The 13,684-nt window shown below is 38.8% G+C and overlaps 1 protein-coding gene across 3 annotated transcripts in view; it reads right to left on the bottom strand.

The window, feature by feature from the left end:
• The window catches only part of VASH2 (vasohibin 2), a 44,755-nt gene that overhangs the window by 7,918 nt on the left and 23,153 nt on the right, over nucleotides 1-13,684 (bottom strand). For all 3 annotated transcript variants that reach the window (XM_074222636.1, XM_074222637.1, XM_074222638.1), the window contains exons 5-7: nucleotides 13,175-13,249; nucleotides 5,137-5,518; nucleotides 3,505-3,620 (exon numbers count right to left, since the gene is read on the bottom strand). In XM_074222636.1, the coding sequence (XP_074078737.1) occupies nucleotides 3,505-3,620; nucleotides 5,137-5,518; nucleotides 13,175-13,249 (573 nt within the window). The remainder of the gene's footprint in view (nucleotides 1-3,504; nucleotides 3,621-5,136; nucleotides 5,519-13,174; nucleotides 13,250-13,684) is intronic.

Here is a 13,684-nt window from a genome sequence, read left to right as displayed (position 1 = left end):
TGGAGAATTTATTCTGACCCCACCTCTTAAAATCATTCCAGCCATTTTTCATCTCTCTCCCTTGTCACTTCCTTACTTCTTTTCACCATTCTAAAACCCAAAGCAGGGTCTGGATTTAGCTTAAGATCAATTTTAGAACTGTAATTGACCTTAGAGGTCATCTAGTTCAATCATTTTACAGATGCAGAAATGAAAGTCCAGAGTGATTAAAACACTTGCCCAGAGTCACACATATAGCAAATGGTTTGGCAATAATTGGGGAAAGAATCGCTTTAGTTCCATTCTTTTATTGACTTCATGCTCTCTATCAGTGAACTTTGACTAGGAAGCCTTTCCTAATCCTCTTTCCTCAAACTGTTAGTACTATCTTCTTCCTCAAATTACTTTGTACTTATCGAGTATATGTTGTCTCCACCCAAGAAAATATTTGTTCTTTGAGGGTAGGGAGAGAGCCATAAGATCATCTATAACAGAGTTGGGAGGGTGCTAGAGTCTATCATTTGACACCCCCCCCCCCCATTTTATTTCCAGTGACACTTGAGGGAAGAGTAACTTGCCCAGGTTCCCACAGGTTACAAAGCTGGGATTTGATCCCAGATTCTCCGACTCAAAACTTCTCTCAGTAAGGAATCAGGGTAAGCATCATTTTGATTATCAAACTAGCTAAGGTCAGCAGACTTTTTGGATGGGAAAAATTCCCCATTTTTAATCACTGGGAGGAGTTTCTGTGAGAGACAGTACAATGGTAATGGAAAAACACGATTAAAAATCAGGAAAATTCATGTTGGAATCTTGCCTCTGGGGTTTTCTAGGTTTGTGACCACAGGCAAAGTTTTTTACCCCCTCTGAGCCTTAGGTTACTTATCTGTAAAATGGGAATAATAATTCTAGCATTTACACTTCAGGGCTGTCTTGAGAATCAAAGAGATAATGAATGGAAAGCAATATCAATTTTTCTGCTATCTTTCCCGTTATCACCCAAACTCTTCATTTAACCCAAATCAGACCTAATGACTTCTAACTCACAACCAGACCTTCTGTCATCTGGACTTGTGACTCTTCTACTCAACCAAAAAGACCTTATCTTCTTATTACTGACAAGTAAATATAGCTTCTACTAGACCTAAGAAACTATTATGTATGCCTCTCATCAGATTATGTGACTATGGCTATATTCCCCATTATATAAAGTTTATTAAGCCCCTATAAATACCTCCAGAAATGTATCTATCTTACTATACTCAGAACTTAACTCAGCCTTTTTCATATCAGACAATAAGTAGTGACTGACATAAAGTGAAATGAAATGAGAAAATTCTTATCTAAAAGTTGACATAGTGGAAATAGTACTGGGCTTGTCAGAAAATTGACTCAAGTCATGACTCTGATGTATACTCTTAGATCTCTGAGCCTCAGTTGTCTTTGAGAATAGATAACATACTGCTCTGTCTACCTCCCTGGGTGATTTTGAGAATCATATGAGATCATACATGTAAATTACTATAGAGATGACCCAGTTAGACACTAAGTTCTGTTGTCTTGGGCCCTAGAGTCCAATCAATTCTGCCTTTAAATGTAAAATCCCTGTGAGTTCCAGCTAAGTGGACTTGACAATGAAGTCAATCTCCATATTCCTCAATCTATGAATGTGTCTTCTGTACTAGCTCAGATACCTAGGCCCTGGGACCTGTTCTATAAGATGATTTTGAGAACTAACCCATTTTTTCTAGATATTTGGGATTCCAGAGGGATAGGTCCAGGCTCACTTTTTTTTTTTAGGTTTTTACAAGGCAAATGGGGTTAAACGACTTGCCCAAGACCACACAACTAGGTAATTATTACATGTCTGAGGCCGGATTTGAACTCAGGTACCCCTGACCCCAGGGCTGTTGCTCTATCCACTGTACCACCTAGCTACCCCCAGGCTCACTTCTGACTGAGGCTGTGGACAGAGTGTGTGTGTGTGTGTGTGTGTGTGTGTGTGTATACATATATATATATATATATATATATATATATATATATATATATATATATATATATAAACACCCATCAACCTGAGAAGGAGGTGGGGGAAAGGCATTTCAGCCGTTAATACAGGCTGAAATGCCTTTCCCCCACCTCCTTCTCAAAGGGAGCTTTGGGATCGCCCTTTCTGCATTGAGTTTTTGTTTTTCTTTCTGACCAGACCTGTGATTTCATTAATATGGAGTGTTCCTTTGAAATTGGATGATTTACCTTGGGTCACCCAGCCTTTGTAATGTAATAAAAGGAAATTAAACCCGGATTTTCTTGACTCCAAGATTAGTTCTCTATCCACTACATCATGCTATTTCTCACCCCTGGAAGAGAGGGACTAATGGTTTTAGTTCACAGATCACTAGATTTCACTGTTACCTTGTTTTAGCTCCTGAGAACACCTAGTTTCCCAGAAGACTCAAAACAGGAGATAGTTAAGATTAGTGATGGTTGGAGAAGATAGAGTTGGCTCAGGAAACCATGTTACTCCTTGCTTAAAGGGTCTTAAATAATCCTATTTCTTCAAAAATTTTTGTTTGGAAAGACTAACTTAAAAACAAACTATTCTGATTTTCCATTTCTCCCAATAAAATGAAACACCTCTTATTTCTCTGACTTCAAGTACTAGATACTAGCTTTATCAAGAATATCTTCCTTAGAGTACATACTAGGGCCTTTATATTCTAGTGAGACTGAAGTTATTCCTATTACCTCCTTAGACTCCAAGTACTGAACTGGAAGTCTGGGTTTCAAGTCCAGTTCTTCTAATGGTTAGTTTTGTGATCATAAGCAAGACATTACATTTCTCTGTCATTTTCCTCATCTATAAAATAATACCACCCACCCTGCCCAACTACTTCTTCAAGATTGTTATGAGGATCTAATGAGATAACAGATGGAAAAATATAAAATATTGTCTGTTGCATTGATGTTTTTCTAGTATAATTGATTGTTATCTTTCAATCTATCATCCATTTTATGAACTATACTGGGGCACCCATTTAGTCCCTCAACTCCTTTCATTCAGATCCTCTTGAACTGAAAATGCTTGTAGGATGATTGTTTACCATCCCCTCCTAAATCAGAAGGTATAAATCAGGAAGGGATGAATAAATGAATGTCTGGGTATGAGTCTTGGACTTAATTTCCCCAAATCAATTAGGAATGGTTTTCAAGTTATCTTTTTTACTTCTTAATGCTACCTGTGCTTCTCTTTCTTCCATTAGAGTAAATGATTGAGCGCTATTGTCCAAACTATCTTATGGATCATGTTTGTATGGTCATGTGTAATATTAATAAATAGGGTTCACTATGTTGTGTCAGTTAAAGGAGAGTTTTCTCCTTCATTCATCTCTGTCTATAGATAAAACATCTGATTCAAATGCCAGGTCCTAGAATAGCTATCATTGTTTCTGTGGATTAGGAAAGCACCAGATTTTGAGGTATTAAAGTACCACCAGTGGGACCAGGAAAAACATTACTTACGATTTGTCTCGCCTCCCAAGCCGTCTCGTAGGGCTAGATTGCCTCCGTCGGGGAGACAGTGACTTTCCACGACTTCTCTCCAGGGGTGGAGAGTAGGCAGTTGTAGGTTTCAAGATCTGAGAGGCAAAAAAAAAGTTATTGCCATCATTGATCATGAGATTCTCCATTTCCAACTCCCTAATCCAAAACTATTTTTTTTCTGTAGTCCCAGTCATTTCCTAGGGATTCCAAGAAATATGGCTCCCAAAGGAGAATGGAAGGAAGCATTCCAGTTTAGGATGTCAGGAAGATGTGTCACTTCACAGATGTCATTTTTTGCTCTTTTCCTTTAGTTCCTGAAGAGCAATATTGTTCCAAATAACTAAGAACCCCCCCCCTTCTTCTAGAAGTGAGAGGTCAGGTCCCCAAGTACTAATTATAACAAAATCTTTGATGGACATTGTTCCTTCCCCTCTCAGAGTCTAATTTTTTATTAGAGCATGAATGCATAAAAGTCAGTTTATGGAAGTATAGCTAAGGAAGCTCTTCTACAACCTATGGTTTACTTAGTAAAGTCCTAGGGAGATGCCTGAAGCACATGAAGGTTGAGTGACTTGCCCGGAGTCATCCAGCTAATAAATGTCTGGAAAAGGATCTGAACATAGCCTCTGATACTGAGTAATGACTATCCAACAGGCCATACTACCTCTTTAACACAGAAGTCCTTATAAAAATTTTAATGAAGAATAGGCAAGAAAAGCATGATGGGGAGCATCATATTGAATCATGTTTGTGTATGGTTCAAACAGAGCTTAGCACAGTGATTTCCAAAATTTTTTGAAGCTATGGTACTCTATTTTTGTTTGATCTTGTCACATGTGATCAGAAATATATTGTTTCACATCAAAGGCCATTGCAAGACAGCAAAAAGTAAGGTGGTTTTATTTTTCTTTGGTAAGGGAATGGGTGACTTGCCCAAGGCCACAAGGCTAGGTAATTATTGTCTGAGATTGGATTTGAACTCAGGTCCTCCTGACTTCAGGGCTGGTGCTCTATCCACTACACCACCTAGATGCCCCTAAAAGTAAGGTTTTGTGTGTAATGGGGCCTTGGAGCATGCCCAGATTTCCTAACATGGAGGTACCTTACCTCTCAACATTCCCCTTCTGCTTGAGTGGAAATAACCTCCTTTGATTGGCTATATAGCCATAACAGGATGCATCTTTAAAGCTGTCACACTAGAATAGTCTTTTTCTTTTGTGATCTTTCCTGCCATCAGAGGGTGAAGATCACACATATAGTTCCCCTACAATACAGGCACCATGAAGTGAACCAGGAAGTATTATTTGGCCTCAGTTCTAGGATGCTAGTGATAAATCCACTAGTCCTGGGAGTTTGATCCAGGAGTTGGAACCAGGATTCTAGCTGGTGTTTTGCAAACCAGTAGGGAAGACTGGAGGGGCTAATCCCACTCATGTTGTCAGGAAACAGAAAAGCAGGGAATCTCATATTAGGCAACCTGGGCAAATTCCAACTCCCCCATTACATTAGTTTTTGGAAAAGGCTGAGACAATTGATTCTATTCCTTAGGATAAATTGCTTCCACCAGTCATGCTGACTTTCTTCTACCATACCCCTGGACCTTATACCTACCCTCATCCTTAAGTCCCTGGCATATTTCTCCAGCTCTTTTCTTAGGTCCGACCTCATCATCTTTGTGACATTGAGAACCAGTTGCTTCCATTCAATGGGCTGGAAGCTGTGGGGCTCATGGGGGACATACAGCCCAATTTTGACTTTCTTGACTGTGTGTAGGTATTTCTTGTAGGAGTCTTCAAAGTCAAAGATGAGGTCACTCAGAGTCCGAAAGGTCAAAGGTTTGTCCATTAGGTCGGACCTCCGGCTCATGCCCAATGAGCCATAGCGGCCATTGCAGTAGATCCCCAGCACAACATGATGGAAGTAATTTCCTGAGAATTGAGTTTTAAAGCTGATGGGGAATCGCTCAATGGAAGGTTGCCCATTTGTTAGGTATCTTAAGTGGTCTAGGTTAAGGAAGAGCATGATGATCTTGAAAAATCACAGAGCAATCAACCCTCAGGAAGGCAAAATCCCTAAGAGATCTCTGAGTCCAGGTAAGCTAATTTCTAACTGCTAAAACCACACTCTTGTTTAGTGTTTTATAGTTTACAGAGAGCTTTCACATCTGTGATCTTGTCTGATCCTCACAGTAACTCTTAAGGTAGAGAAGGAATATGTTATACCTTTTTTATACCTATTTAATGGGTGATGAAATTGAAATTTAGAAAAAGGAAGGAACTTGCCAAAAGTCACACAGTTCTTCTGGCTCCTGTGCTGCCTGATGGTATGATTGGGGGAAGTCATGTACCTTCTAGGAATCTCATTTCCTCAAATGTAAAGTGAGGGAGTTGATCAAGGAGGCCTGTATGGGATTCCTCCCAATCTTATATCTGTGGTCCTATGATCTTAGAATGTTATGGAACATAAGACTAGAGAGGAGAACCTTTGAAACTATCTGATCTAAAGAGAAACAACTTTTTAAGTGAAAAAACTTTTGAGTGAAAAAACTGTAATCAAATCCAGGTCTCCTGACTCCCAGCCAAGTATTCTCTCTGCTATGCTATATACCTTTCTCCATCTCCTATTTCCATATCCATTGATTTTCCTACTCCATTGGACTCCTAGAAACCATACCAGACCAATCAGAATCCTTTTGTAAAAGATCAAAACCTTTTAAAAATGGGAAAAGCATCTGCTTTCAGCAGAAGTCTTTGAAGAAATTGGCCTCTGTACATCCATGAGAGCTTTCTTATCCAATCAGTTCCCCCTCTTTCCACTGACACATACTAGGTTAAAGGATACAGTTCAGGGAAATTTTTCTCTGAACTAAGCTACTATAATTTTTCAGTACTTCTTATAAGCAGTTCTGATATTCATCAACCACTTGTTGAAACTATTCTTCATGTCTAACACAGTTCTCTCCTGTTGTAGCTGAGGTCTAGAATGTATTTTCACTTCTAAGTAGGCCAAGCATATCCTTCAAGAAGATAGCTCAGGTCTCACTTCCTTCAAGGAACCCTTCTGTGCTGGGCCTGTCCACAGTCATCTCTCCCAACTTTGAATCAGGGTATGTATTATCTATCCCACTGCTCTGGCACTTTTGACATATTGCCTAATATTGCTGTTTAAAAAAAACAAAAACCTCTATATTATGTAATAGCAGGACTTGTGTCATATTAATCTAGGTTTTTCCATACCTTTCCTAGCATTGGACCTTGTAAAAATGTTTGGTTTTGTAAAATTAAGTTTGTTTACTGGTATTTTGGTATTTAGTCCTTCACTGGGTTACTGTGATTGATGGTAGCTAGCTAACTTTCAAGTGCTTTAAAGTTTGCAGAGCAGTTTACAAGTAGCATTTCATTTAATCTTTGCAACAACTCTGTATATTTTATTATCCTCATTTGACAGGTGAGCAACCTGAGGCACAGAGACATTGTGAGTGACTTGTCCAGGGCCAGGCAGTTTTGAGTATCTTGAGGCAGATTTGAACCTGTATCTTCCTAACTCCAACACTAGCACTCTAATCACTGTGCCACCTAACTGCCTCTGTATAGTACTTCTGGTGAGATGGAAGACTTCAGCTTTAGAGGAACAGTACAGAGACCCCAGAAAAGTGGTTGGCCAACAACTCCTTCCCTGTTATGTGAGGAAGGGAGGACGCTGAGGCTAAAGGTGATATCAGATCCCAAGAGTGAGAGATGAAAGGTAATAGAAGATATCTTTCCAGTGAAGGACTCTAGCAATTGACTTCACCAGCCTTACACCTATGAAGTAGAGAATAACCCTCTTATGAGAAGCACCAGCCTTGAAGTCAGGGAGTTTTATGTTCAAAATTTGCCTCTGACCTCACTGTATCTTTAAGACTCTAAATTACAGACAAGTTGGCTGCTGTGTGCAAATGGAGGGATTTTCCATATTTGGAGCTATTAACTGATGGACTCATAGGCCCTTAACCAAAAAATCCTGTTGAAATGGTTGAATATTTCTGATCATTTAGATATATCTTGGGTCCCAAAATCATAGGATCTAGAGCTGGAAAGGAACCTTAGAATTTATCCAATCCATTCTCTTCATCTTATAGTTAAGGAAACTGTGATCCAGGGAGGGTAAGAGATTTGCCTATTCATAATTCAATTAGTGGGACAGCCTGACCTCTAGAGCTCAAATCTTCCAACTCTTGGTTCTTTCTACTACATAGAATCATCTCAGGATATTGTTATCTACTCTTCAGAGCCTAATCTTATTCAGTCAAAACTTGAACTAATATAGGCTATGACTATTATATCAGTTCTGTTCCTCCTCATGATATTCTTTTTTCAAAGGGAGTTGGCTTTGGGGCACAGCTGGCCTACTTTTACCCACAAGACATTAAATCAGCAAGAAAAATGAAATTTACAGCCTTCTAACCTTGTGTTCACTCAGTTAGTTGGATAAAAACTCTCAGAAGAGTCAAAACAGGTTGGCAGAGGAATGGACCTCTTGTGTCAGATCTCAACATCTTCCAGCCCTAGTCCTCTCTAAATGTTACCTGGGTTAAGAGTTTATGAAACACAGGGCCAAAATACCCATTGGTTTTTGGTCCTAGCATCTGTGTGGGTGCTCCCATTGGTATGTTTGTATATGTTCATCTCCTGAAACCTAAACTTGTCATCTTAGAACTCCCTGATGTCTTTATAAGGGTTAGTTCCTTTCTGAGGCAAAGTTCTTACATTCTTCATTGATGCCTAGAAGCTACTATTGCCTAGAAACCTGGGAGTTCACTTGGAAGTTTTCCAAAAAAAGGAAAACTTGGGTTCCTAGAAATGTGCTGGCCAACTTAGGTTTCACACTCCTCAATGAGGATCAAGCATCTGACAACAGCTGACAGAAATTGGAATATAATAGGGAATCAAAACTCTGTCATGTGTAGATTTACACAGAGAAGACTCACGGGTCTTAAAAACCTATTGTGCTATATTAATCCAGCCTATGACTTGAATCCAAAAAAAGGGAAACAAATTACTTAACTTTCAGATGTAGAAAAGCTCAATAATGATAACTCCCAATTTCAACTTTATAAAGTGCTTTCCAGTTAATACCTCAGTTCAGAAATAATGTGATATTCTCCTTAAAGTTGAGGAAACAGATTGAATGACTCACCAATCATACGACACAAAAGTTGTTGTTAGTAGAGCTACTTATGTCTCTATACTACTGAAGAGATGAAGGAAGATTCAGCCATTTCTTCACCCTCCTTGACATCCCTCTATGGAAACAAGACCACTAAGGTCTACCAAAGGGCAAGGGGAAAAGCAAAGAGTCTCATAATGAGAGCCTTTAATGTCTTTGTCCAAGATTTTTTTCCTTGAGCCTGACATTTGTCAGAATTAAATATCTCCCAACCCCAGTCCTCTCTAAATATATCCTGAGTTATAACTTCATGAAACCCAGGGGCAAATTACCCATTGTTTTCTGGTCCTAAGCACCTGTGTGGGTGCTCCCGTGTGTGTGTGTGTGTGTGTGTGTGTGTGTGTGTGTGTGTGTGTGTCTCCTGAAGGTGCCAACATATTGATCATACATACTTCCAAGAGATTCCAGGGATTTTACTGACTCAATATGTAATTTCAACTTGATGTTTCAGAAATACATCTGTTGTGTGATTCAAGGTATGCTTGTATCTAGGTTCATTCATTCTTCTATCAACCTAGAAAATTCAGATTCAGCTTCATAGTCCAGGAAATGAACTAGATCTCATGTTCCCCCACCTCCCAATTGTTCACACTCCTATTAATCTTACATGAGGCTATGCTAAGCAGCTGTAGTTAGGTCCCCCATAGTACAAAAAGGTAGGGTCTCAAAACCATCTGCTGCTGCCTCTTCAGGCTCAAGCCTACCATTGCTGCCCAGCTGCTGTTTTCCTCAGCCATGTGGGAGCTGTCTTTTTATTTCACTTTTAAAGGGGGGTAGGAGAAGAAAGGGCCATCTCTTGCTTTTTTTTTTCTTCTCTCAGAATGATCTTTGTATTGACAAAGAGAGAATAAAAACAGTAAAGAGGGAGTTGTAACTTTCATAACCTAGCTCTAGTCTTCCCTTTTTGCTGATTATACATTACTCCCCTTTAAACCCTATATAGTCCTACTGGACTGTCCTTCATATATGACATTCTGATGATTATCTCCCAGTCTTTGTACTGGTTGTCCCCCCATGTCTAGATCATTCCTTGTCCTTACACCTTCCTTTTAAAATTCCTACTTTCATTCAAAGCTCCCTCCTACAGGAGGCTTTCCCTGATCTCAACTGCTATTGCCTCCCCCAAAACAATTACCTAGTATTTACTTTCTATACATTTGGGGGATACTTATATGCATATCTTTTTCTCCCATAAAAAGAGATGATCTCTTTGAGAGCAGAGAGAGATTCATGTTGTCTTTGTATCCCCAATGTCTGGGACAAAATGGGCATTTAATAACTACTGGATTGGTTGATGGGTCCATAAGAATTATATCAGAGGCTAGGGAAAGAATTGCTAGATATGATTGTGAGCTACTGTTGGAGATTGATGAAAAATGATAGTAATAAATGGAAGAGTTACTTTTGGACTGGACAAATGGGCAAGTAATTCTGTTTTCAAAAAAAAGGGGGAGGTGTAAAGGATGGTGGATGGGGTGGAATGGATAAAGAAGCTAAGCTAAATTAGACCAGTTATATAGAATCCTGGAAAATACACAGAGACAGAATAAATAGGGATCAATTCCCTTCTTGTCCTACTGTCAAGTATTAATTAGCATAAATTTCTCCAGTCATATTAAGAATTCTTGATTGGCACGTTGATCTTGGGCTCCACTGGGATTTTCAGAGTAGCAACATCATAGGGACTAAATACAAAAGTATGAAGAGATTTATATTAACTCTTAAGACCAAGAGCTGGAAAGAGCTTTAGAGATAAAATAGCCCAACCATCTCATTTTACAGATGAGACTCCAAGTGGTGACATGACTGCCCAAGTTCATGTGGATAGCAAGAAGCACAGTCAAAATTTGAACCCATGTCTTCTGACACCCAGATTTACATCTAGTGCTCTGTTTCCTGCAAAGGTATCATTGAAGAACTGGGTTTGGATCCTGGCTCTGGTACTGGGTGATCTTGGACAAGTCACTTAATTTCTTTTGGCCTTCATTCTCTTTATAATATGAGAGGGTTGGACAAGATAACCTCTAAGTTCCTGTCCAACTCAAAATCTATGATTCTATGTAAAATTCAAACACATTCACATATGCAGTCAATCCACCCATTCCCATTCTCAATTTTATTATAAACTCCTCAAGAATAAAGTTACTTTTTATTTTATCATCCTTAATGACTAACATACAGTAGATGGTTAATAATTGTTCTTTGAATTGAATCAGATTTGCACAAAAACTGGCTTCTGATTTGCCCATACAGGCTCAGAGCATTTCCAAATGCTTCATATTCATGGTGGTCATCTTTTTTCCCTTCCTCTTCATGGTTCTCTATCTCTTGTTCCATCATTATACTATGTCATATTTAGATAGTGCTTTAAAGTTTACAAAAGGCTTTATTCACAACAGCCTTGTGAGGCAAGTAAATGTAAATATAAATTTTCCTATTTTACAGATGAATGAACTGAGGCTATGAAAGGCTGACTAACTCACCCATAGTCATATTGCTAATAAGTTCCAGAGATGAGACTATGGTCTAGATCTCCTTGAACCCTTAAGTCCAGTGCCTTTTATACTCCCTCTTCCACAATGAGATACATCCTTTCCTTCCTCAAATATTTGTGATAGAATTTTAGAGCTGGGTGGAACTTTGACATTACTTCTCATGACTGAGCCTTATAAGGTCAGTATATTCTCTATTCAAGAGAACCAAGAAAAATGGCAGGAGGCCATGAGAAGTCTTGCCTGAATAGCTTCTGTGTCCTCATCAACATGATGCATGTGAGATTCATAGGAAGTGGGAGCCATGAGAGAAAGACAGTAAGGCAATTAAATAGAAACAAGGATCACTAAATTGTATATAAGGATTTCTAAAGGTTGCATATCAACTTTGCTTAAAAATATAATGCTGTCTATACTGTATTTTTATTTTATTTTGTTAAGTATTTCGCAATTACAGTTATATAGTTCAGGATACATTTGGGAGTGGTACAAACCATATGGAGCAGAATGTTTGATAGTGATTAAGAGTGTTGGACTTGTAATCAGGGAGCCTTGAATTCAAAGCTTATTTAAACTCTCGGTGCCTCAGTGTCTTTGTCTGTAAAATTAAAGGATTGGGGGGGGGATGAAGGGTTTGTTCAAAATCCCTGAGATTCCTTATAGCTCTAAATCTAAGGTTCTATTTTTCCATTAGCCTGAGAGAAGCAAGGTCCTATAGATTAGAAGTTTCCTTAAAAAAGGAGACAAATTCCTGACCTGACCTAACACATAGGGAAAGATGCAGTCTCTGTCTCTGGGAGCTCTGAATGCCATGGAGGAGACATAACCACTGTCCTAAGAGGAGAACTGTAACAAGGAATTTTAAAATTTAGGTAGAGAATATATCTGAAACAGTTGGTACAACAGGTTAGGGCTGATCCTTAGAGGGAAAGACAGAAACCTGGGACCAAATCCCAGAAACCACTTGGAAACTTTCTATTTAACTAATTGCTTTTTTAAACTAGGTGCTAAACTCTGTTGTTTCTATATTGTTGAAGTACCAATAAGGTGCTGTTAGCACCTTGAGGCAAAGTTCTATTCATTACTCCCTAGTTATGACTCTGCCTTAGGAAACTCCTAGTATGTTATGGGAGCTTCCAGGCAGACTTCCAGACTTCCTCACAAGTTTCCCTCTTTCCTTAACTTCATTTTTGAAGATGTCCTACAAATAGGTTACCCCATATAATTAGAAAACTACAGTTATCCTTTCCACATTGTGACTTTCCCCCATCGTAGTTTTGATATATCACAGGTTGGCATAAGAAATTAAATGGAAATTTTGGGGGGAATTATGCAGAAACCACAGATGACACAAAAAAGTTTTGAAACTCAAAAATGCATAAAATATATGTATAGTATTGTATAACATAATTATACCAGAAGCCTGAATAATTATGTTATTAAAAGATAAAAAGATAAAAAAAAGATAAAAAATTTCATATGGATTTCCCAGATCCTGGGGTTGCTGTCCTCTAACCCCTGTGATATGAAAATAATAACTGAACATTGATTACTGGCCCTAGCATCAGCCTAAGTGATGAAGGATGTTAATGGAAATGGTCTGGTACTAAAGTCAAGAAAAATATCAGAAAAGTATAAAACTCACCTCCAGGGGTTGGGGGCAGGGAAGGCATCACTGAGAATCAAATGAGCTGGTTCATCTTTGCCTATGAAAGCATTTGTTAACTATGAAACACCATATAAGCAAGTATTGTTAAGATGATTATTGCAATGATTGTTCTACACCATCCAGGACTCCCATTGGCACATGATATGTTTATACATTTATTTATTTTTTGATTTTTTGTTTTTATTTTTTTTACCATGTTTGATACACCACCATCTTTGGAGTTTGCTTTTTCTCACTGGTCTTTTCTACAGATATAAATCATATACTAATGAAAGGATACATGCCCAGGATTACAGCTTCGAGACATTTGATAGGTAAAGATTCTCGAGTCATTTCTTTTGCTGTTTCCATCAACCTGTAGTGCAAAGGACAGCAAAGGGTCTCAATAGTGTTCAGACAAGTCAACACCACATCCTGAGTGAGAAGTCTTATACTAGGAATAGAATCAAATAGAAAGGGACAAACAAAGGTGTTTCCCAGACTGCATATTCAGCTTGTCTTCACAGGGATGTGCCTGGGTATTTCTGAATCTGTATGTATCCTTAACTGATTTTTTTTTAGGTTTTTGCAAGGCAGTGTGGTTAAGTGGCTTGCCCAAGGCCAAACAGCTAGGTAATTATTAAGTGTCTGAGGTCAGATTTGAACTCAGGTCCTCCTGACTTCAGGGCTGGTGCTCTATGCACTGTACCACCTAGCCACCCCTATCCTTATCTCTTGTATTTAGCACTCCTAGGCTTTCACCCTGCCTACACATACTATGGGGCAAGTCATGGCATCTTTCTGATATCAT

This window comes from Macrotis lagotis, chromosome 2 (assembly GCF_037893015.1).
Source record: "Macrotis lagotis isolate mMagLag1 chromosome 2, bilby.v1.9.chrom.fasta, whole genome shotgun sequence".
In the NCBI taxonomy this organism is placed as follows: domain Eukaryota; kingdom Metazoa; phylum Chordata; class Mammalia; order Peramelemorphia; family Peramelidae; genus Macrotis; species Macrotis lagotis.
Note: the sequence above shows the minus strand (reverse complement) of the source record. Positions and strands in the feature narration are given on the sequence as shown.